Source organism: Nematostella vectensis, chromosome 13 (genome assembly GCF_932526225.1).
Source record: "Nematostella vectensis chromosome 13, jaNemVect1.1, whole genome shotgun sequence".
NCBI classification, from domain to species: Eukaryota; Metazoa; Cnidaria; class Anthozoa; order Actiniaria; family Edwardsiidae; genus Nematostella; species Nematostella vectensis.
In genome coordinates, this window is record NC_064046.1 from 6,042,560 (window position 1) to 6,067,329 (window position 24,770).

Below are 24,770 nucleotides of genomic sequence, written 5' to 3' on the forward strand. Positions count from 1 at the left end.
AAGTAGCTCTCGGCCAACCGCGACAGACCTCAGCTGGTTCTCATTAGCACGCATGCGCGTAACGCCATGTATTGTTTTGTGTTTGATTGTGCTTAAAACGGTATATACTTTCATGGCTGAACGCCACATAAACGACAACCCCTTATATAAGATATAAGACAAACTCTATTGTTAGGGTTAAGGTTGTCATTTATATGGGGTTTAGGTCTATATGGCAGTTATCCATGAAGCATATAACTAAAACAGTTAATCGAAGAGACTCAGAGCTCATCCGGAAATCTCTTTATCTTCAATTCTTGACCGTAAATCTGTTGATATTTCTTATGGAACTTGTCCATGACTTCATCGGGTACGAAAGCCTTGATCGTGCCATCTCTTTGCATCTTGAACTCCGTGGCAAACATCGCGTAGCTGTAAAACTCTGCTGTCTTCTTTATCACGCGCGATAGAGCTGTTGGTTTCCATGGCAGCATCTTTTCCGCTTTCGTGATATTTAAAGGGCCTCTCTGGACGGAGGGAAAGTAGGTTGCACCTACAAAGTACAGATAATAGAATTTGTACAGGAAACATGATCAAGTGCGCCTCGCCTTACATGGGACTAGATACCTGTCGCAAAATAGACTCCTCGACATAGTATCAAATGTGAATTGGTGTGTGGGGTAAGTATATCAAAGAAGGCCAGGCCAGAGCGCCCCAAGAAGAACAGGAGCGGACAGCCTGGTTTCTAAGGGTCCTGCGCAATTGTTCTTTGACGTAGTTCACGCTTCCGTTCGCATCCCCCAGAAGCCTGACCGAAACCAAGAATGGCTTCTCGCAGGAGACCTCTCCTGACACGCCGTCATATCACTTGCAGGCCCGTACCCAGTTGGGGGTAAGGGCGTGGTTGGGGTGGGGCAGCAGTCGTAGGTATCATATGGAAAAAGGATAGTGTTAGACGATTCTTCAATTATTACCCACTGTATTGCGGCCAAAAGGGGTGAGCGTGACTCTGCGCACCCTCTCCCCCTGTGTACGGATAAGACATGATAAGCGGAACCATTACCCTTGGACTATAGAAAGACCCTTTACCTCTTTCTTCAACCTTGTCAAACTGAACGTCCGGCACTCCCACGTGTTCACCCAATAGCTTAATAAACTCCTCCAAAGTGACCATTTCCTTGCAAGCCAGATTGTATGCTTGGTTAAAGACATTATCAGGCAGATAGGGTAGGTGGTTCATTAGGATGGCGACGTCTTCCGAAAAGACAAAACTGAGTTTGCGGCCTTGTAGGTAGGGAGGGTAGTTCACCGGCCTTTTGAGCACATCCTGGAACTTCACCCAGATGAAATAGAACCAGAACCGATCGGTGTTGTCACGTGGCCCTAGGATAAGGTGAGAATATGGGTCTGGGATAAGGCGAGACAAGGTGAGAATATGGGTCTGGGATAAGATAAGACAAGGTGAGAATATGGGTCTGGGATAAGATGAGACAAGGTGAGAATATGGGTCTGGGATAAGATGAGACAAGGTGAGAATATGGGTCTGGGATAAGGCGAGACAAGGTGAGAATATGGGTCTGGGATAAGATGAGACAAGGTGAGAATATGGGTCTGGGAAAGGCGAGACAAGGTGAGAATATGGGTCTGGGATAAGATGAGACAAGGTGAGAATATGGGTCTGGGATAAGATGAAACAAGGTGAGAATATGGGTCTGGGATAAGGCGAGACAAGGTGAGAATATGGGTCTGGGATAAGGCGAGACAAGGTGAGAATATGGGTCTGGGAAAGGCGAGACAAGGTGAGAATATGGGTCTGGGATAAGATGAGACAAGGTGAGAATATGGGTCTGGGATAAGATGAGACAAGGTGAGAATATGGGTCTGGGAAAGGCGAGACAAGGTGAGAATATCGGTCTGGGATAAGGTGAGACAAGGTGAGAATATGGGTCTGGGATAAGATGAGACAAGGTGAGAATATGGGTCTGGGATAAGATGAGACAAGGTGAGAATATGGGTCTGGGATAAGATGAGACAAGGTGAGAATATGGGTCTGGGGTAAGGTGAGACAAGGTGAGAATATGGGTCTGGGATAAGGTGAGACAAGGTGAGAATATGGGTCTGGGATAAGATGAGACAAGGTGAGAATATGGGTCTGGGATAAGGTGAGGCAAGGTGAGAATATGGGTCTGGGATAAGGTGAGACAAGGTGAGAATATGGGTCTGGGATAAGGTGAGACAAGGTGAGAATATGGGTCTGGGATAAGGTGAGACACGGTGAGAATAAGGGTCTGGGATAAGGTGAGAATATGGGTCTGGGATAAGATGAGACAAGGTGAGAATATGGGTCTGGGATAAGATGAGACAAGGTGAGAATATGGGTCTGGGATAAGATGAGACAAGGTGAGAATATGGGTCTGGGATAAGATGGGCTTTGGGAGGGCCAAGGCCAAAATGACTCAAGGATGGCGGGGTGTAAAGGATGGAATGGAATAGGATGGAATGGAGTGGAATGATACGGAATAGGACGGGAGGGGGGAATAGGAAGAAATAAAATGATGCGGGATAGCATGGGTTAGGAAATGATTGGGATGATAGGTACAAGGATAGGTTTGGAAGAATGAGAAAAAATTACAGAGCACCAAGTAACGGAAAGTAGAGAGTTTCGAAGATTGTGAAAATTACCTGATTACTACGTGCGAAAATTAGATAACAATGAGAGTAAATCTTGGATACTCAAATATTCGAAATATATGAATAAACTTCAATGAAGTCCGAACCTCCTGGATTCAGGCGCGGTTCAATTTCAGGTTCAATGCGGACCTCCTTCTGAGTCAATGATATCTATCGAGACCCAGTACCTAACCTGCGAAGCAAGCCCATAGGGCTGGTAAAGAATAGAGACGGAGAGACCAGGCGCGTGGGGTTTACCCCTTTTCTCCCCAAGCCTTTGCGCTTTCTGCGCAGGCTATAACCTCGTCTTCTGCGTAATTTTCAATATGATGTCAAAATAACCCTGGGGACGAGGTTGCGCAGGCTACCCATTACCTATAACATCCGGGATTCTCAAGCTGATGTAAGGCAGCTTTGTGAGCGCATGTTCATCCTCTAACACTTCCTCGCACTCCAGCTTGTTGTGTCCATATCCGTCAACAAGTCTGAGCTCCTCCTGGCGAGTTCTACTAGCGGGGCGCACCGCGTCCTCCTCTCGACTCGGCTCGCCGTTAAAGTTTGGCGGGAGCTGAGAAACCTCGTACACAGAGTCTGAGCTGATGTAGACGTAACGACCAATTCGATGGCGCATCAGATCGAGGAAATCCTGTCAATTTGGGATAGTTCTTTTGTTAACCAGGGCAGGAGGGGAATTTTCAATTTCTTTGTATGTCCTATGTAAAGTATGTCCTACTAAAATTCTGAGTTTAATATTCCACCAGGCCTTCTACCACTTTAAAATAAGGAATCACCCCTGGATCAAGATGAATGACGTTTGATGTAAATGAAGACAAAATAGAGTACGTGACACGCGGGCGCTGTTACGTGACACGCTAGTTTTGATTGCGTGACAGTAGGAGAAGCGCGCGAACCCGATACGAGAGGGAAAATCTCCAGAGGTTAGTCTAGACCCAAACAAAGGTGATGTGTTCTTATGTGGAATTCCAGCAAATCCTGAATATCTCTTAGATACCAATATTGGTATATTCCTTGTGGCATAGACAGATCTATGTACAGATAGTCATGTAATTCAGCGGGGAAATAGTGTAATATATCTGCTTGAGTTAAACAATATTAAATCCAAGATTCTATCCGGCATTCTTTTCTTCTTACCCTTAGTTGCTTTGCTTGATAGGAGCTGAAGTCGAACACCACATCAAAGAAGAACTTGGACTCCGCGACTTTCTTTAACTGGGTGCAATCGTGGATAATAAACCGGTCGCACTTGACGTGTGTGACGAATGGCTTTATACGATGGTAACTATCCCAGTACCAATTCCCTCGGTTCACTATAGTGATATCTGTAGCTGGTTGAATATTCAGTAAGGAGACGAGTTCGCTTCCCATTAAGCCATTTCCTCCGAGTACAAGAAATTTCTTGACTGTTCTGTACTCTGCGTGTATGTAGCTTACGGTGGCTAGCAAAAGCACTGTACGGCACGTTATTGAAGCCATGTTTAATGGAAAGCGTGGCCTTGTTAGGGCCTGAGGCGATCACATACAGAGGGGGAGGGGGAGGGGGCATTGGAGGGCTCGCATGATTATTCTTGAATCTTTTTTCAAGTGCTCCTCGCATGCTAGACTTTTTATTTACGCTCAAATATGAAAGGCAGAGTATCCCGAACGCTCGTTATATTTTGCTGGTTGAGCTCACAAGTGTTCCAGGAACCATTCAGTGCCCCTTCTAGAATTAATATCGATAACAAAGAAAGAGGAGAGCTCCTTTTTTCCTTATTCCTTATTCGGATAAGAAGTTAAAACGAGGTCGGGAGTTATGAAATACCATTTCCTTTTTCGAGAACTCTTTCGAAAGGAGTCGTTAAAGCGAAATCGGGCGTTATGAAATTTCATTTCCTTTATTGAGAAATGATGAGCAAACACTGACAATCCTCTTCATAGTCAATTCCTTATTCGGATAACTCGTAAAACGAAATCGGACGTTGAGAGATTCCATTTCCTTATTCGCTAAAACTAACTTGAATAAGGAACAGTTCCCTATTCGTGTCTCTGCACTAATCTATTTGTTTTGTGAGAGCCTTATCTGGTAGGCAAGGTGTTAATTGACAACAAGCACTATCTGTCAAATTGTGGTTTTGTTAGCAAGGTCAAATTCCTTCTACACGCGTACGTAGTCAAGTAAAGCGTGAATATTTCTCCTCTAAATATATTAATGCGTTTGGAAGGAAAGCCTAGATGAGAGGTAGATTTCCCCTCTTTTCCTAGATTCATTTGTGAAAGCGATTGCACGCATTGCGTAATTTGACCTTTTGTAGCAGATAGAGTCTCATGTTCACAGCTCCGCTTAGCAGCGAGCACGTTAAAGCATCCAAATTTCCCGGACGAAAATGCTGTTGGACTTGTTCTGAATAAACCGTAATGCCTAAATGCTGTTTCAACTCGAATTAAAAGGTAGCATGTAAGTAACCCCCGGATTTGAAAAAGGAACTGAGCGAATAAGGAAACAGACGAAAAAGGAACTGCGAATAAGGAACCAACTTCACTCTGGTCTCCTTTTTCGCATCGAAACCAATTTCAGCCTTGATTTCGACGATCAAACAGGCTTGCCATCAACTCAGTCAGTCTCAGTGTTCTTGGCTTGAATATTTTTCACGATCACTCTACTTAGAGTGAAGAAACGCTTTAAAAAAAAGTTTTTAACACACCCAGCCTGAGTTTAAGAACATGCTAAGAACATGCCGAGACTTAGATAGCAGAAAAATATTGCGTTTTCAATGAGATGCGTTCTAAAATGCAGAATCAGATTGTCTTGATAATAATAAAATTGAATACACACACCTTCCCTGCTAGCAGAGGCCTCTTTTCTCTGTATTTGCAGAGGCCTCTTTTCTCTGTATTTGAAATACAGAGAAAAGAGGCCTCTGCTAGCAGGGAAGACTAACCGGAGTTTGATTCATAATTTGCGACTAAACCCATGCAAAGCATATTAGCATATGTGATAACTTTATTCCAATAAATACCAATACAGGTGTATTAGGATAATATACAATGTAGGCTGGCTTATATGCCTATCCTCTATTCATAATATTTAATTACATCATCACAAAATTTCAGGACTAGGCTCGTAATGGAGTCATCTGTTAAGCTCATAATATACAAAAAAAGGTCTTTTGGCCTTAACAGTTTGAAAGAGTTATTGATTGCAAATAGATCATTTAAAAATACTCGACGTATATCATTGACATAGTCGCATTCCATTAAGGTATGGTACTCATCCCCAACCTTATTTTTTTCAAATTTTTCACAAATCCTTAATTCATAAGGTAAATTTTTATAGCGGCCTGTTTCAATTGCTAGTTTGTGTGGCGAGACACGCAATCTATTCATAGATTGTCGGCGTCTAACATTAGCTTCTGATAAATATTTTTCTAGTTTAAAATTTGTCTTGATCTTGCAATAAGTACGTAGCTTTCCACTATTTTGATTTAACTGTGCCTGGGTTCTCCAAAATGTTGCATAACTTTTATATAGTACTTTCTTAACACATTGACCCCTCAACCGGACTGTACCGGCTTTGGGAAGTACCCACAACCCAAAAAATTCATAAATGCAAAATAAACACAACAAGATGAAGATACTCAGGCATCAGTCTAAGGGATAAATGGTCTTGCAGATATGCATCCAACCAAGGTGTTGGCATCTACTCTTAAGCCAAATAATAGCACAGGTTCTTTGACAAATCTCAAATCGAACAAGGAGAGAAAAGCAGAAACACCCCTCTCAATAAAACGCTCAAAATACCACACAAGGGAGAGAGATCAGCAAACACAGCTCAAGACACGAATAGATACCTTTATTCTGATCCTCCAGGTACATTTCCATGGCCTCGAAACACAATGTCCACTCCTTGAAGGCTTGTACAACCACGAAGATGTATTTACGGATTGCAAAGCATTCTGGGAGATCCAGGGGAAAATACACGAGGGGAGGGCCAGGCAACACTCCTCTCCCCAAAGTCAGATGTTTTTTTATAAGTCTTTTCACCACCCCAAAGCCAAACAAATCAATTCCAGGTCATACAGACCCAGAATAGCAGTGTAAACAATTTTGGAATCAATTTGGTTTCAGAAAAGACAGCATTTAGGAGAGCTGTGGTGATTCATTAGAAAATTATTTTCTCATCCAGGCAAAGCCAAACAAGAAAAAATCATCATGAATCCACCTTTGCTTGCAAATATCCATAAGCAAAGCACTCAATTATGCCCCAAAAGACTTCATGATGTCCTGAGACACTCTCCTAATATGCTCATAGCTGTATTTTTTATGAAAAATACGAGCAACCATCAACTTGTGCTGGCTTCAGCACAACGACGAGGGATTAAAAGTGGGGACCGCAAAGCACTGTTGGAAAGCTTGGATACCGCTGACTATGTGCAGCTGTGTTTGACTCTGACGGGCTGTATAAAACTCAGAATAGGGGGGGAGGTATCTGTTTTCAGTCTGTTTTTTGTAAATTCAGCTCAAAAAAAGCCAGGAGTCAATGGGTTAATATATTTTCCATGGTATGAATTTGTTGGCCTTCAATATCTATTTCCTGTAGTGTTTTTAAATCACACTGTAATGGTCGTGATTGGAAGCCTTTTTGCACGAACGTGTAAGCACGCATACGATTTTTAGTTTCTTTATTTTCACAATCTCGTGCGTATGGTCAAACTGAAATCAATGGGCACTAAATTACACGTCTAAATTGAGTAGAGAGTAGTTACTATTGAATATTAGTTATAACAAACAAAATGGTTTCACTCACCAACGTTGGTGGGTCTCTAGAAAGGCTTCTATCTCACGTTTGTCCTGTTAGGTAATCAGTTCTTACGGTAATTTGATATTTATTGTACAACACGGGCTACGTAAGTAATCATTAACTGTCGTAATCAATCGATAAAATTTTATGAACGCATAACTGAATACCGTTACACACACCAAGCAAATAGGGAATTGATAAACCTTACAGGGACATTAGATGTTTAAGAAAGGCTGATCTTTGCCGTTTCCCCCACTAAGGTGTTTTCATATATCCTACTTTTTATTCGGCACCAATATTTTGCCACCAAGGGAAGAAATTTGTAATTTTAGTGGGGTTTTTTCCAGTTCTCCATATATAGTTAAATTTGTAGATTTTGAGTGGACTCCTAGTATACGCTTGAAAAACTTCATATTGACAGCTTTCGCGCGATGGTACGGGTTTTGGCACGTCAAGCGCGGTCGCTTAGAAACGCACACGCATGCGCAACGAAAACCGTTTCGACCCATGGCAGAGGTATCTTTTCCTTGCGAACGCAAGCACAGCGAAATACAGAGAAAAGAGGCCTCTGCTAGCAGGGAAACACACACCCTAATTCTCTTTCGATATATTATGCATACTTCCTAACTTACTATGGTCAGCGGTCACATTTCTAAGCCATTCAAATGAGACAGTGGTATATAACCCCAGGGACATAGAATACAATCAGTTCTTCCTTTCGTGCTACTACAGGTCAGTGAGTCAATTTGTATATTTTGTTTTGCATCGGACCGCGAGCTCTTTATCTTTCTACTTCTTTTCAGAAGGAAAATGGCAAGCAAAGATGATAAGAAGAACCATATTGAACCTGAAATAACCGTTATTTCTCGTGAACCAGCGTGGGAAACACAGTCTACGAAGGATAAAGACGAAGAAGCATTGGAGTTTGATGTTGACGAACTGAAAGACCAGCTTGGTATATCTCATATGCTCGAGACAATGAAATTCTTGGTCGAGCAAGTTACTGCAAAACAGGCAGCTACCTCGAATTCTAACGCCAGTGAGACTAATATTGCAGGGAAAACGTCCGACTCGGACGGTTCCGGTTTTGACCCGTCGGCTAGCCTTTACCGGCGGTCGGAGATTATACTCCTGACAAGGAGAGTAGTGCTAATTTGTCGCTGGACTCCAGCGCAGCAGCACAGTTCCTACCCTCTTTCTTTGAGGAAAGGGAGGGCTATGGTCCTAAGGTTATAGACGTTATTGCCGGGCGTGTCAACGACGCATGTTCTAAAAACCTTTGGAGGAGAAGCTCAATGAGCTGCAGAATAAATATAAGATTCCAGAAAACTGCAAATTTCTCTGCGTTCCTAAAGTAAACGTGGAATTGTGGCATGATCTAGAGCCAAACACCAAGTCCAGAGATTTAGGACTGCAAGAACTTCAAAAGAATGTGGTAAAAGCGGCACAAATGTGAACTTTAGAAGCACACTAGCATACACACATTGGCACCAGTCGGGCCAAGACGGGACGCTAGCACAGTCTATTACCCGTGCAGTTCGGCAACCATGGACAGCTGTTTCGTCCTTATTAGGACTCGTCAGCATGGCATAGCCGGTTTGCCTCAGTTAAACTTCATCGGCAAAATAAACTGCAGGGCGACTTCGACTCGAACGAAGTGCTTTAAACCACAGCTTAGATCCATGTGGGATCTAGAGCTGCGACCGGGCTAGCGTGATGCCAATTGTGCGGATCACGCATGCGACCTTTGCTAGTCTAAAACTCCGTCGGATAGCCAAACTATCCTTGCGAGTATGTATACATAAATGTGAACTTTAGAAGCACACTAGCATACACACATTGGCACCAGTCGGGCCATTTGTCATGCTGTTTGACTCTATCGCCGGTAGAGCAGTTGATCCTAAGGATATCTTGCCGATGCTGGCTGATTCTATTACCCTATTGGGGCATGCGCCTTACTTGTGCTCTCTAAAGAGGCGAGAGCTACTGAAACCTGACATAGCTCAGGCCTACCAGGCAGTGTGCAGCAAATCCAATCCTGTGGCCACCTTTCTTTTTGGGGATGAACTCCCTAAACATGTCAAGGACATAGGTGAAGTTAATAAAATTGCTAGAAGGACACTAGCTCGAGTGAGTTCATCGAGACGTGGGCGCTCTTTTGATTACAAATTCTCAAACAACAACAACAACACTGGTCAATCCATGCGTGGCAAGCGGAGTGCTTTTTTAGGATTACGAAGGTTCCCAGACCGAAGGACAAGGGGAAGCAACTACCAGTACACACAGAAGAATTACCAGAACTCCAAGGACAAAGCTTGAATGAGGTACCTATGGTTCATGCAGGTAATCTGCAGCACCACATTGAAAACTGGCGTAAAATCACCAGTGATCCCTGGGTACTAGAAACTGTATCGGGATATCATTTGGAATTCAGTTAGTCTCCTTTGCAAAATGAATTATTTAAACCGCCTCCATTTGGCGAAGATGAGGAAAAGCTTATTGATGAGGAGATCACTAAGTTAAAAAGCAAAGGAGCCATCAGCAAGGTTTCTCCCTGCATTTGGGAATTCATTTCAAATATCTTTCAAGTACCAAAGAAAACTGGTAATATGCGCCCAGTGATTAATTTAAAGCCCTTGAATAGTTTTGTACAAAAGATCCATTAATATTAATGTGGCCTTAGATGCCATCGCAAAGGGTGATTTTATGGTGTCAGTTGATTTAAAAGATGCTTATTTTAGCATTCTTTACAAGCCTGATCGTAAATATTTAAGGTTTAGGTGGAGAAATAACATTTATGAATTTTCATGTTTACCCTTCGGCTACAGCCTAGCCCCCAGAGTTTTCACCAAGGTATATTGAGCTTAACTACCGATCTATTGAAAGAGACAAAACTCAGGCCTTAACTTCCAATCATCACTTTGATCAAAATATCCAGATTGGCTCCCAGGCAATGTCTGATATCAACTGGGTAGTAAATAACATTTCAAGTTGAATGGCTCTATGTTTGGGTATAACCCAGTTGATGTTTATATAGAATGTGATGCTAGTTTATCTAGCTGGGGTGCAGTTTGTAATGGGCAGTCTACGAATGGTAGATGGTCTTTGCCTGAGTCTAGTCATCATATAAACTATTATATATCATAATAACTAGAGTTATTGGCTGCTTTCTATGCTTTGCAAGCTTTTGTTGAAAATCGAAATGGTATTCATGTGAGACTCAGACTTGGTAACTCCACAGCAGTTGCTTTCATCAATAATATGGGTGGAATGAAATCTCCAGCTTTGGATGCACTTGCTGCTATTATTAGGGGGTGGTGTATTTCAAGGAATATTGTTGTTTCTTCCTAGCATATCCCTGGTACATGTAATTGTGAAGCTGATGCTTTATCTAGAGAATTCACTTCCAATTCAGAGTTGTCTCTTGATCAGGACGTATTTAATAATCTTGTTACAAAGACATTCATGCCTGAATTAGATCTCTTTGCATCTAGGTCAAATGCAAAATTGGACCGATTTGTTGCATGGCACCCGGAACCGGGTGCACATGCCATTGATCTAATTTCCGATGTTATGCTTTTCCCCCCTTTAGTCTCTACACTCGGGTCCTGGCCAAGATTCGCAACGACAGTGCATTAGTTCTCCTCGTTGCTCAAACATGGACAACACAACCATGGTATCCTCTATTGTTACAACTCTCCATAGCTCAGCCAATACTGCTTCCACGGATGGACCATCTGCTGACACTTCCTCACAGTCAGGAGCTGCATCCCCTGAAAGACAGGCTGCACCTGGCAGGATGGATGTTATCCGGAGATCATTGTCTGCAAAGGGATTTTCTGATGAGGCAATCCGAATCATCTCTGCACCTTGGTCAACTGGGACTGACAAGCAGTACAATACAGTTTGGAAGAAATGGTGTTGCTGGTGTGATCAGAGGAAAGTTGATCTACTTCAAGCACCTGTGAGGGAGGTAGTCAATTTCTTAGGGACGAGTTACAGCACAATAAATACCTATCGTTCAGCCTTGTCCACTACCTTGTATAGCGTGAACAATGTTGCTGTCGGTTCACACCCTCTTGTTACAAGACTACCGAAGGGTGTATAAAAGGCTGAAGACTCCTTCTGCACAATATTCGTCTACCTGGGATGTCTCTAAAGTGACTAGTTATTTGAGGACTTTGTTTCCTTTGGAGCAACTTTCTTTAAAGACTCTTACTTTTAACACTGTTATGCTCTGTGCATTGTCATCAGCACAAAGAGAGCAAACCTTATGTGCTTTAGATTTGAGGTATATGAATTTGAGCAATGGATGTATAGTTTTTGACATAACAGAGTGCCTGAAAACCAGTAGGCCTAGAAAGCCTTCTTTAAAGGTTGAGTTTTCTTGTTTGAATCGAAGATAAATCAATATGTCCTGTTGTTACCCTCAAAGAGTACATAAATCGCATAAGTTCCCTGAGAACTTCTAGTGGGGAATCAGTATCAAAGTTGTTCATCTCGTTTATTAAACCACATAAGGCAGTGTCCACTGGCTCAGCAGCAAGGGGTGGATTAATACTGTAATGGCTGCAGCTGGCATTGATACTGATACGTATAAAGCACACATTGTTAGAGGTGCTGCTGTTCCAGATAAGTATTTAAAGGGTGTTCCTGTTGATGAGATTCTCCGCATGGCGGACTGGTCCATTGAGCGGACCTTTTATTATTTGAGAGAAAATTTTGTTGCAAAATAATTCTAAGTGTTGAATTATATTAAATCATCTTACCAGTTAAGTTTGTTGATATATGTGTTATGTCTTATGGCTCAGGTACTTTGAAATCGCATAATTATCCCATAATGTGGAGCATATCGAAAGAGAATTTAAAAATTTCAGTTGAGACTGGACCGTTATGGGCCTTATTTTGGGGGCATTTTAAGGCTGAATATGTTCATAACGATGTTCTTAAATTTTAGTGTATATAAGAATATAATACCCAATGAATTATTACAAAGGGAATTACACTAATGATCAATAGTAATAATAAGATTGTTACTATGAGCACAATTTGTTTCTGCATTTTAGAATATCACATCAGGAATAAAACTGAACAAAAAATCTGCTATCTGAGCCTCGGCATGTTCTTAGCATGTTCTTAAAATTTAGTAAAATCTCAGGCTGGATGTTCTTATAAAATGGTTCTTATAAAAAAGAGTGTATTATTTCTATTGATCATTTGTTTAATTCTTCTAATAATTAATTGGGCTGTATATTTTTATACTTAAAATTATGAACATATTTTAGAACATTTCCAGCCAATTAAATAAAAAAATAAGAAAGGCCCAGTCTCATCTAAAAATAAGCCGTTCTTATAAAAAGAGTGTATTCCGAATAAATACACATCTGAGTGTTTTTCGAGACCTTTATTCTAGTATAAGATACAATTACAGGAGGTGACCGTGATAATATTCCAGACAAGCACTGAGATTATGGTAAACCTGTGCCTCAAGCTGTCAAGAGGACCGTATATCACTTTTATATGTACTTTGCTTCCCGAGTGTTTATACAAAGCTCTCTTTATACCTCTATGTACCCATCGGTGCCAATAGAAGATATTGGTTCCTCGGCGAATGATTCCCACCATGTGGCGTACAATTTCTTTAAACTATTTGTGTGTTTAAGGGGGAAAGAGTTGCTTCAGCATGGGCGTACCTAGCTCAGGGCTCGCATTTCTTAGTTTGAAAAAGAAAATATAGTAAACGCAAGCGGATAACATCAGTAGATTTCTATCAGAGGCCGGTTCCGCGTTTGAGCTACAGCTGTCTTCTCAGCGGATCACACATCTCACGTAGTCTGACAATATAGAGAAGTCGGGAAACTTCAAAAGACGTTTTCGGACTGATATTTTTCCATGAGTAGAGAACACATCAGAGAGGGGGAGGGGGTTTGGGGGGACCGCATTAGCAGACGATTGAAAAAAAGAATGAAGAAAATGTTGTTTTTTGCTGAATAATAACAAGGAGTTATTATTCTGAAGTCTCAAGTTTCAATGTCATCTACAAAGCAACTGTGAAAAATACACACTATATGTTTCGTTAGTGGGCAATTCCCCAACTTTTCTTCTTTTTTTATATTAAAATCAATGAATTGATCTTTTAGGGTTCTCTCCGTGTTAAGAAACATGTATGATATCTTTTAGGGCGTTTTTTTTATTATAAATTCTAAGCGTTGCTTTTATTGGTTCATAGTGCTACCGCGGCCACTTTGACAGTTTTGTGACAAAAAACAATTTAATTGTTTTTAATGAGGATGCGAGAAACGTGCTATCTGATTGACATGAATATCACTTGCCAACCAACTAGGCAAAAAAGGACTTGATTGCATGCTGCATGCTGCCTAATTATTCTAAAAGACTTTGATTCTCTCATGCTCCCTAACTATTCTTAAAACTCTTTATTGACGATGGTGGTAGCGCGCGTCGCCCTGTTGACACGCCTAACGAGTCTTTAAGGTCACATTTTCCGACTAGCGATAGCCCCCGTACCCTCTAGGAACTTGTTTTCTTGTCAAAACTGAGATCTCTCGTGTTTTGCTTACGGTGATTATACAATCCTAATCTTATCGGTTGATATATTGTTGTTACGACCCCTTGCTTTTCAAAGTGTGCTACATCATGGCTTTCCTAAACGCATTTATCAGGTTTTTTAGACTATTTTTGAAGTACAGATATTATTCTATTCGAAAGCTAAAATGTAAACCAAAACCTTACCCTTATCGTGCGCTGAATGCGGTTTCTAAGAGCCTCAGGCTGAATTAATCGCAGATAAAATTGATTCAACCTGTGATGATAAACCCCCTGATACAATCCAGTATTCATTTTCGCGTTTTCTTTTCACCTACATTACATGAATGAAATGTGAATTTGAATTAATCGTCCAACGCACGAATAAATACATAGCATAAAGGGACGAGTGATCTTTTGGTAGGGTGGGGTAGTGCAAGTGACAGGGGCGGGGCTTGTCGTGCGACATAATGTTTCAATTATGACATTTTATTGTTTCCTATTTGATTATAGCTCATCTGGCTGCTAGCTATGAACTGAAAGGAGGAGATGATTCGCGCTTTCATAAAAATGAGAATTATTCGGAAATTCAAACTGACAGTGAAGACTAACTTGTACGTGCGATTCTCCACGTTTACAGTATATACACCCTTAAACATCATGGAGGGCGGAACAGTTTTATTTTATTTTTCAGATATTCACTGCGCGCGTGAACGCTTCTAATTCTAAAAAAAGAATCTCAAGGAATGGTTACCTGGTCAACCACCGGCAGTGCTTGTATGTTCGAAACTCTTTATTCCGGCAAACATTTGCTCTCAATTATTCGGCATTTTTTTACCAACCTACTTTTAAGATTTTAGAATATTAAAAAAGAAAGTAAGAAGACGGAATAAAGAGCACGTGCTAGCTTAAAGTCCAACCCATTAGTTAGATATATCTCTTGCGTGTACTCTTGTAAAATAACATTCCTTCGAAAAGTGTTTATTGCTCAGATCTAATCATTGTTAAAACACAATTTAAGGCTCGCATTTCCAATAGTAATGTCTCGAAACACGCCTACTTTCTAAAAGAATATTCACACAAGTTCTAGTATCACCTAACATGCCAGACGTGTAAAAATTGTCAATTTAAAAATATCGCTGTTTAAATCTTTCCGCCATAATAACTGAAAGCATATCAGAAATAGGGCGTTGTTGGCGACTTGTGCTAAGACAGCCTTAATCTCCACTCAGCCCTACTGGTGACGAAAACAATAATCGGGAGATGTTTCGGAGTGAGACAGTATCCCCCCCCTACCTCACTCTCCTATCAGACTCAAACCAGTCTCTTCACCTACCAAACGGTCTCATTCGACCCCACCCCCCCCCTAAATCGCAGCTCTGTATCACCGTAAAGGGAGCGGATACGTTTTTCTTTTCACCGAAAAATCTTATACGAGTTGGATTTTTTCCTTCAAAACGCCATACATTTGCATAAAATATATTTTAAAAGTGATTAAATTTCCCTGATGTCTCGTCTAGCTATTGTGACTTTTTTCGTTTGACAAACAAGATGCATTAGGTCATGGTCTCTTGGTCCTGTCTAATGGGCTTGGTATGATAAAATTAAACCGGCCTTCATATTCAACTAACGGTTCATTTAAGCTTGCCTGAAGCTTCTTAATCGATATCGTTTTCTGCGAATTTCCTTAAAACATATTTAAAAGTAGAACATATTTACGCCTACGTATTCTTATGCACTTTTTCATTTTTTTTTGGGGGGGGGAACCCACTTATTGTCTTTTGTAACAAGTCATTGACTCATTTTTTTATCTTTCTCTTTCTTACTAAGTAAGTATTATTTTTCTGGTTGCGAAGGAGCATTGTAAATCTACTTGAGATATCTGTCGAACCAAAGCATAATAATATCGACACTCATTATTGTTACTTGGTGACAAAAGTAAACGTCTTTTTCCAAATTGACTTAGAACATTTAGTGTTTGCTTTGAGGTATGGAAACAATCCAGAGTGAATGAGTGCCAACGCAAAGTGGGAAACCAGGTTTAATTTAGCCCCTATGGTAAAGTAAATACTCGGATAATGACGGCCTAAGAGAACAGCTAGCAGAAGTAAATTTTAAAATATGCCAACTTTTTTTTCAAGCGTTAGATCTCAGACAAAAAAAGTAGATAAAGGCACGATGCTATAAAATCCCCATATAAATAAAACGTACAAAGCGAGTGGAAAACATTTATCATTGATAATTGTCATCGTCATTTTTGCCAATATCCAGCAGTCTATTCAAGTTATCACCAAGTGACAGCAACATTTTATCCATTTTAGATTAAGGATTCGAATTTTATTTGCCGACACTATTCGTTTTAAAATTTATGGAATGAAGCTCTATCAACGATAAATAAAGCCTATTTTGATTTGCAATTTACCCCAAATAGTCGACACTCTTTCCTCCCAACGAATATCAGGTTTGAGCAATTAAAGCAACCAAATCTGGATCCATTGTTCCCATTTTTCAGGTTTTCTTTCACACCTAGGTACAAATTAAATCAAAGGACAAACAAACTGGATATTGATTATTATTTATACGAGTTGCCAAATTTTACACCTGGAAAAATCTCTCTATTCTCTAAAATGTCTCTATTCTTAGATATCATCCGAAAAATTTCATCCACTGTGTTATGATATTCTCGCAGGAGTATTTCGGCACCACATCGTTAGCCTCACTAGGAAAACCCACATCAATTTCAATTGGAATAAATCTGTTTTCTGTGAATGCAATATTCTTATCAAGTGAACTCTCAAAATTCCCCTCTGAATCAAACTCCAAATCTCGGTAGTTTTTTCGCGTTGTTTCTTCCTTTTTACTTGGAGGGAAGGAAAGAGGTCGATTTTTTGTAACAGTTGGTTTGTTCTTCTGGCCTTGAGCTACGCCGAAGGGAATGGGGACAAGAGAAGATTTCCTTTTTCGTACATTTACAGATGTTGCTGGCTGCTTTCGAGGTATTGGTTTTTCGGGTTTCACTTTTCGAAACTGGCTTTCGGCTGTTCCGCCGTTGTCATCAATAGGCAAAAAGGAGATGGCATTGTTGTCTTTGTCGGCGGCTTTTCCAGAAGCGTCGGCGATAGGAGCGTTCTTGATGAGTGAATTAAGCTTCGAAGTGTAAAGCAACGGGTCGGAGTGCCGCCGCTGAGACAAATCAAGAGAACGGACCTTAACCGCCGTCGCCGGGTCTGATTTATTTCCCTGACTTTCCGTAGATAAATCCTCTGCGTCATTTTCCAGAATTGGGCAAAATCCTAAGCTTGGTTTAAGTGCAGTCAAAGATACCGCGGGTTCAGAAAACCTTCTGACTTTTCCTTTAGTAAACTTTGCCGGGAAATGCATTCTTAAATAAGAACCATCCCTGTAAATCGATGGTAATGACACCGCTCGTACTTGCCTGCCCGGTATTGGGGCTTCGGCATTAGTATCATCACATAGTGCCGACGTGGATCCCCGTAAATAATCCTCATTTTCTGAAATTGTCTGTAGCCCCGACGGAGAGGTCGAGAATCGCTCCACGCAGCTTCTCCTCCGTTTTCCCTCAACCGTAAAAGGGATAAAGGGCTCGTTAAATACATGGAAAGACTTTCCATCGAAAATGCTCTCTACCATATTTAGTGCTTGCCTCAGATCTCTATAGTCAGTCAGATGGTTGAATTCTTGCGACACCCCCGCAAAACGTGTAGAGTGTTTACGTCGAGTAACACCACCGACTAAAATAGAATTCACGAAAACATCGATATGATATTCAAAACAATGTCCCCAAAGACCGCGCTAGGTCTGTTTGTAACAGTCGAGAGGAAACAAAAAACGATGACGGCTGACAAAGCCGTCTCACATTTATATGTATTCAGAAGACGTGCAAAAGTCTGTTTAGTTCTGTCACGAGACAGGCGATTATGGATACAGGATCTGTCACTTGTCCACGGCGATATGGTCGTACATTTGGCGTGTTATCGGTGAGTCGTTTTCTACTCAATATAATGGGGATATCTCACTGTCAACTAATAGTATAATCGCACGAACAAGAATAAATTGTGGGTGACAGAGCAAAGTTGTTGGTTAGCCGCAAAAGACGAACAGCGCCTTTAGCCTATTTTGACGATATCTCCCTTTGGCTATCAGTTGAATCATCACTAAATCTAATTGCAGATCCCACATTCGATATCATGGTCAAAAATAGCTTGTTCTATAACCTCTGCAGACACGGGGTGATTTTGGACCCCTAGGTCAATATAACACGCACTTTAGTATACATCATGACGTCATATGACCATATAAGGCCGAAATTTACCGCAGAGATTTGTAGCTATAATATACTTTGTGGGATTATACACTGACTAACGAAACCGATGTTAGAGAAATGGAGAAAAATAAAAGTATAAAAAAAATAAATAATAAAATTAAAGACCGCACACTGTGCGTTATTTCTTGACAAATATCCGTTTTGTCGTTTAAAAAGATAAGGTATTTGTAAAATAGGGGAGCGACAAACATTGCGTGCACTTACTCGATAAATCTATTAATGAGATAAAAATAAGAAAACAAAATAGCACTACACAAAACAGCGCATGCGCACACTTATCCGTATGAGACATCACGGTCACGTGAGAGCAGAGGGGCCTTTAATCTTCAGTCGCGAAATAAGACTCGAGAATATTGGGAATAGGAGAGTGCTTAGGATGCAATGAACTCTGGAAATAACCGGGAAAGAAACTCGAAAATATTGGAAACAGGAAAGCATTGATGATGCAATGAACTCTGGAATTAACCAGCAAAAAGGACTGGAGAATAATTAAATCGAGAGAGCTGTGAAGATGATGAGCTCTAGAATCACTGACAACAAAGTATGCGGAGTATCTTCCCACAACTCTTTGCGAAGCGTTCGTTTAACAGACGGGAAGACAGGGGGGGGGGGGTAAACTCCGCCATCATTTTGTTACATCTTTTATTGTCCCCTGACCTCCAGAGTTGTGGGAAGACACGAGGAAGGTGAATCAACCAGGAAAAAGCCTTGTACAATGTGTAAAATACAAAAAGAAGACTGATCTCGGATTGTCTCTATTAGTATGGTCAGGATATGAGAAATTATAAACTGCCTTGTATCGAAAATGAACTAATAAACGCCGTGGTCGTTTATTAAATTTCGATGGTTCGGGGGGGGGCGTTCAATAGATAGGAGGCGATTATTAGAGAGGGGGAGTTCATTATAAACTATAAAAATGTAACAAACCCAAGCAGCGCAGTGGGGTTCTAATTTCAGTAAGATTGACTTTGAAATTGTAACCTGCGTAGCTAGCATTTCTTGCCATTAAGTAAGACGCTACTTACCAGTGTTGAGTAAGCAAGAAGACAATTAAATTTGTTTCATATTGCCGGAATTCCTATTGGAGGGGAGTGTTAAATGGAGAGCGGTGTTTGTTAGAGCGGGGCGTTAATAAGAGTGTACTGATATTTCTTATGCTCTCTTGATCATCTACGACTCCCCAGCCATTCCACAGGAAAAGTGAACTGCCAACTGCCATTCCACAGGGTGTGTTAAAATATTTTCCGGATTTTGCCACCTCTTAGAGTATAAACTACGATAACGTTTTTTTCCGATTCTGCCATCTCTTAGGGTTAAAAATTCCTTTGACCTCATGTAATAACTTTCAACGCAAAATGTAATCTTAACGCGAAATGTAATAAATTTCCAACGCAAAATATAATAAAAGTTTAACGCGAAATGTAATAACGCAAAATGTAATAACTTTATCTATTGACTAATAATCAAAATTTTTGTTGGTATGGCGTGACATTATTCCCGATTTAGTTTGAGAAGTGACAAAGTCCAGGGTGCATATAAATGATAGCGACAATCAAAACCGCACAGTATCTCAGCTTTACAGACCGTGATTTAGGGAGGATTCCCCATCTCAGGGTGCTGACAGAACCACTGCCAAGTGTTTGGATGTTATTACATTTTGTGTTATTACATTTCGCGTAAAATTATTTATTACATTTTGCGTTGAACAGTTATTACATTTCGCGTTAAACATTTATTACATTTTGCGTTGAAAGTTATTACATTTCGCGTTAAGATTACATTTTGCGGCGTAACAGGAAGACCATTGTTCTAGCCGCGCCACCCCTAAGCGTGTGTCCTCAAGTAGCTGTCAAAATTAACCAATCACATGAATTGTCATATGTTGTAATTTTACTTCTATTTCTTGTCAAAATAAACGCGCTACATGAAAATTGTCTTGTTTCTTCGCACTATGTGTTCTCCGGTATACCGACCTGGGGTATCGATCTCATGTCTTTAGCGAAAACAACACCAAAACTATCAGCCCTTTTGCTCTCTAAAAATATTGGCGAACGAATCATAAGTGAGCTTGTTTACGTATTTAATTTCGAAGATTCTTGTTGCACTAACGACAGCACTCACTACGTGAGTTTTGTTGACTACGCAGGCAGCGAGGTTTTCCTTGAAGGTAGAGCCCCGTGTAAGGGAGAGGTCATTTATTACTGGGAGGGGGGGCAAATATGTAGTGGGGGGGGGCTATCTCTTTTGGGCGCCAACTTAGGGGGGGTCACCTTTTTTTGGGCTGTCATTAGAGGGGGGGTCACATTTTTTGGCGCCGAATTTAAGTCTGGTTTTAATAAAATACTGAGCAACAGAGTCATTGTTCAAATGTAAATTTTTATTCAGTTCACAATGTTTCCTACTATTGTATATCTAGTTCCATATTGTTCAGGTACAAATCTTTTCTTTATATAAATAAATTTTGAGAATCCCTCTCACGTTGACAGACAAAGCTGCCCGTTCTAATCAGTTGAACAAAACGAATACTTTAAAATGTTGCGAAACCTAGAATGTCTTTGTTAATGTCGTCGACGTCGTAGTCGTTATCTGGCGACACAGGTATTTGTTGTTTATGTGAGACTCTTAAACTAGGGAAAGTGAAGATTTATACTTAAATTAAATAGGAGAAAATTGCCATGCTATACTGTTATATTCAGTTGCACTCAGTATGCATATCAAGTCTCTGTGGTTTTAAAGACATATAATTATTGAATATAAAGATGTTGGGGGGGGGTTGTTGTGGTTGTGGTGGTTGGGGGGGGGGGGGTGGTGAAAGTTTGGGGCACCCGGTCTAGAGGGGGTCACGAATTTTGGGCTTGGATTTCAGGGGGGGGCAAAATTTTTGAGCCCAGGGTTTTGCAAAATTGCCGCACCCCCCCCCCCCCCCCCGGTAATTAATGACCGCTCCCTAAGCGCCTTCGTAAAATTATTGTCTGTTGCGTTTTCAGCAGTGCTGAGGGGCCCCCCTATTTTCAGACATGTGTAAAAATAACAAGAATTATAAGGAAGAACAATCAGTTCGGCCCCCCCCCCTTTCTTGAAACTTTTGCTTCGGCCCCCCCATTGTTTAAACTTCTGAATCCCCCCTTGTAAACGATCGAAAACTGACCGCTCAAGATGGATTGGATGTTATCGATATCCCCAGTGATTCCAGTTCGCTGACCTGATTCTCTATGATGCTGTTTAGCGTGACGATTACAAGCACAAATGCTTTTTATTTCGTTTTCGCTTCGGCAAAAGCACCATTCCTTAAAACTATACCCTGCGCGCAGGGTTGTCTGGGATACCTGAGATGTGCAACTTGTTTGGGCCCTGTCTTGTGACATGTATGACAAAGATTTTACTGCCCACTTTGAATATAATAAGAAAATTTATAGATTCTTGTTTTTTATTGTAAATGCCATATCACAACACTGATTGGGACAAAAAAGGAACGAAGCATCATATTGAGGTGGGGTGGACTCAAGGTGTGCTCCATGACATACAGTAGACGGGGCTGGTCACTTAGGGGTAAATTTATTTTAACACCCAAAGTGAGTCATATTAACAATATAATTTTATTGAAATGTATTATTTTATTTATGTAAGTGCCAATTTATTTTGGAAGTCAAATGAGAAGGCTATAGAATCTCCAGACTATTGAAATTAGAGCATATACATATTTTCAAGATCAACAACACATACAAAGTTCAAATTCTCTAGATTTTATTGAAAATGTAAAAATAAAAATAAAATGACAATGAGGGTATAAAGGTTTTTTTAGGGAAATAATAAAAATTATCTAAAGATAGCACCAAAGTAATTTTCATAGATTTATATATCTTACACGACACATGACTACTGGCATGTTTACCTCTAAATAGATATAAAAGACAAAGCAGCAGGCTTTTAACTTTTCTAGTAAAAGATTTTTTACGCTAATTAATGAAAACTGTTCGATATAATTATAATGGAACTTGTCTGAATTTAAGTTACACCTATGCTGTACTTTATTGAAATCGACAAAAATGATATGTCAATTAATGAGAGAGATCAAGGTATTTTATATAATAAGAAAACAAAATTCATCTTTATGGGAAGACGGTCAAGTGTCCGATGCGAGTAGCCTATTCTTTGATATTCATTCATCAACAAAGCGATTTTTAGGAGACGATTTCCATCAATTGTTACAAACTACTTCTACCTAAAAATAGATTAAGCAATAAAGGTAAATACCTCGAGTCCATTCATGAGTGTCTAGAGAACATTTAATTACGTCTTGAAGTAAACTGTATGAGTGTAAAGCAGTCAGCACATATAATTCTTATCTCGACCATCCACGTGTACGTGTCTCCGGGTCTCTTCGGGTTGCAAATGGAAACACGAGTAAATACAGCGAAATCAATCCAAGCTGAGATGATTTTCCAAAATAATTTGGTAGAAATTAAGGCTATGGTAAAATGTGCAGTTATTAATTCGCGAACCGGGCCTTCAACTGTACAAATAACATGGATCTAAGGGCTGGAATATTAAATTCAAGATGGCGGCCATGACACAGTTTTAAATTATGCAGAAGGTTTCTGGGGGTCGTTTCTCAAAAGTCCCGATAAACCCGGAAAGTCACGCGGTAAGCCCCCGATAAACTTTACGGGTGTTTCTCAAAACGCACGCTATTTTCGGGCCGGAAAAAAATCCCGGTAACTCGCCCGGTAACTTACGGGAGCTCGGGAATTACTTTTAATGCGAAAATTGATACTCAAAACGATGTGTTTCCTTAATATTTTCAGCTGAATTTATAGATCAACTATTCATCTTGAGTAAGCCAAGTTGAAATATCCAATTTGGTGCTATTTTTCCGATTAAATCTAGCCATTTTCAAGTTGTGTCGAGTTGTAGTGAGTTTTCATCACTTGAGGAAACCATTTCACTGCACGGTAAGAAATGAGCCAATCACGGCTACCATCATTTTATGGGATTCCCTACCAGCCAATCAGGTTTCTTTTCTGTCGAATGATTTGACAGTTTAGCTGTCACCGTGCGCCTAAAAAAATGTAAACAACTTTGCGAAGGTATTGGAAGCTTTGCTACTAATGAGACTTTATCTACTTGTTTCTTTTTTCGAAAAGTGCCGATGCCACAGCAGTGTTTGGGGTACTAGTTGTCTACAGACATCGACATGTGACCGGGTGGTATTTTGGGTTATTTTAGATTTTGCAAAGATTTTAAGTAAGCGATTTTTGGATTGCGATTATAATTGTTTTACGTATTTTACGGATTGTTTCTCAAACGTGATTCTAATTCGGTCCGTACACGTTTAGGAATTTACTTTCAACATGTTTCAAATTCCTTTAGATTAGTATCAATAGCTTGATAGTGATAATTGAATTAAGTTTAGCGTCCTTTACCATTTCCCAGGAAGATTAGTTTCTAAATTTGACAGGACAATGGACCCTGAGTAATTTGAACGGTAGTAAATTTTAGCGTCCCTAGAAAAATGCGCGTCCCCAAGCGAGTTTAAAAGCGGCTGTTTTTACAGTATCTGTTAGTTTTTAGTTTAGTACCGTTGAGCAAAGGAGACGCATTGCTTGCGCGGCGTGATGCGTGAGCGAGATATGCAGTTGCTCAGGGAAGACAGTCAGCAGAGATAAGCTATAAGCTTAGAGCGCTGTCCGTACGGGTTTGTCATGCCAGTTGTGTTCAGTTTGATTTACCGGTTGTAAGTACTTTGTTTTTAAAACTAGCCTTTGGTTTAGGTTACCTTTTCTCGTGATTTGACTATGTTTGTTATCACTTAAAAGTTATTATTTAATTTGTTAATAAATCCTTATAAGTCCATGCCTTGCATCATGTATTCGTTCTCACGTTGCCTTTCGCTCGATCGTTTTCGTTTCATTCCATTTATTTTTGCCTACTTTTTGGCTGGTGTCAGAACCTGATAGTTTTGCTTTCAGTATTTCATTTGTTTCTACATTTTTCGTAACCGCACGGTAAATGTCAAGTTCCGACGGTTACAGACAAATCTACCATTTTTATTGATATTCAATCATTATTTAGCCCATGTATTTATTATTTCTGAAAATTATAATTATTTTTATCGGGAACCCGTAAACAACCGGGACGCTACCGCAAACTTCGAGAAACGCTCTTCCTCGCCAGGAAAAGTATCCCGAAGACTCTCCCGTTACCCTAACGGGCCCGGTGATTACCGGGAGTTTTGAGAAACGATCCCCTGGTAACTAGGCATTGCGATGACGTAGGACCGTAGGCTAGATACTTCGTGTAAGAAAAAGACTTGTGTAAAATCGCAATGAGTACACTAAAAAAATCTACAATCAATGACGCATAGGCATTGCGCAACATTGCAGATTTCTCGGGACAAAAAAAAAAAACAGTTGCATTTTATGACTGGGTTACCAC

The 24,770-nt window shown here is 40.4% G+C and overlaps 2 protein-coding genes and 1 long non-coding RNA gene across 3 annotated transcripts; 1 reads left to right on the forward strand and 2 right to left on the reverse strand.

Moving 5' to 3' along the window:
• Positions 1-5: 5 nt before the first annotated feature.
• On the reverse strand, positions 6-4,437 carry LOC5518064. The gene is made up of 4 exons (XM_032362580.2): positions 3,802-4,437; positions 3,025-3,295; positions 1,069-1,362; positions 6-532 (listed from the first exon to the last, which is right to left on the reverse strand). The coding sequence occupies exons 1-4, from the start codon at positions 4,141-4,143 to the stop codon at positions 261-263; spliced, it is 1,179 nt and encodes a 392-aa protein (XP_032218471.1). The 5' UTR covers positions 4,144-4,437; the 3' UTR covers positions 6-260.
• LOC125559152 lies at positions 3,247-15,295 on the forward strand. The gene is made up of 3 exons (XR_007306383.1): positions 3,247-3,587; positions 3,824-3,945; positions 14,504-15,295. It is a non-coding gene; the product is annotated as an uncharacterized LOC125559152 (long non-coding RNA).
• A 1,254-nt stretch (positions 15,296-16,549) lies between these two features.
• On the reverse strand, positions 16,550-18,245 carry LOC116601633. Its single transcript, XM_032362603.2, has one exon. It carries the CDS (start codon positions 17,639-17,641, stop codon positions 16,637-16,639), a length of 1,005 nt encoding a protein of 334 aa, XP_032218494.2. The 5' UTR covers positions 17,642-18,245; the 3' UTR covers positions 16,550-16,636.
• Between the last annotated feature and the right edge of the window lie 6,525 nt (positions 18,246-24,770).

Bases quoted from the DNA above. Each gene is read 5' to 3' on its own strand.
- LOC5518064 (XM_032362580.2), bottom strand. From the start codon at position 4,143: ATGGCTTCAATAACGTGCCGTACAGTGCTTTTGCTAGCCACCGTAAGC. The intron at 3,296-3,801 runs GTAAGAAGAAAA...CCAAATTGACAG, and splicing joins ATCAAGCAAAGCAACTAAGG to GATTTCCTCGATCTGATGCG. The intron at 533-1,068 runs GTAAAGGGTCTT...TGTACTTTGTAG, and splicing joins TGACAAGGTTGAAGAAAGAG to GTGCAACCTACTTTCCCTCC.
- LOC116601633 (XM_032362603.2), bottom strand. From the start codon at position 17,641: ATGGTAGAGAGCATTTTCGATGGAAAGTCTTTCCATGTATTTAACGAG.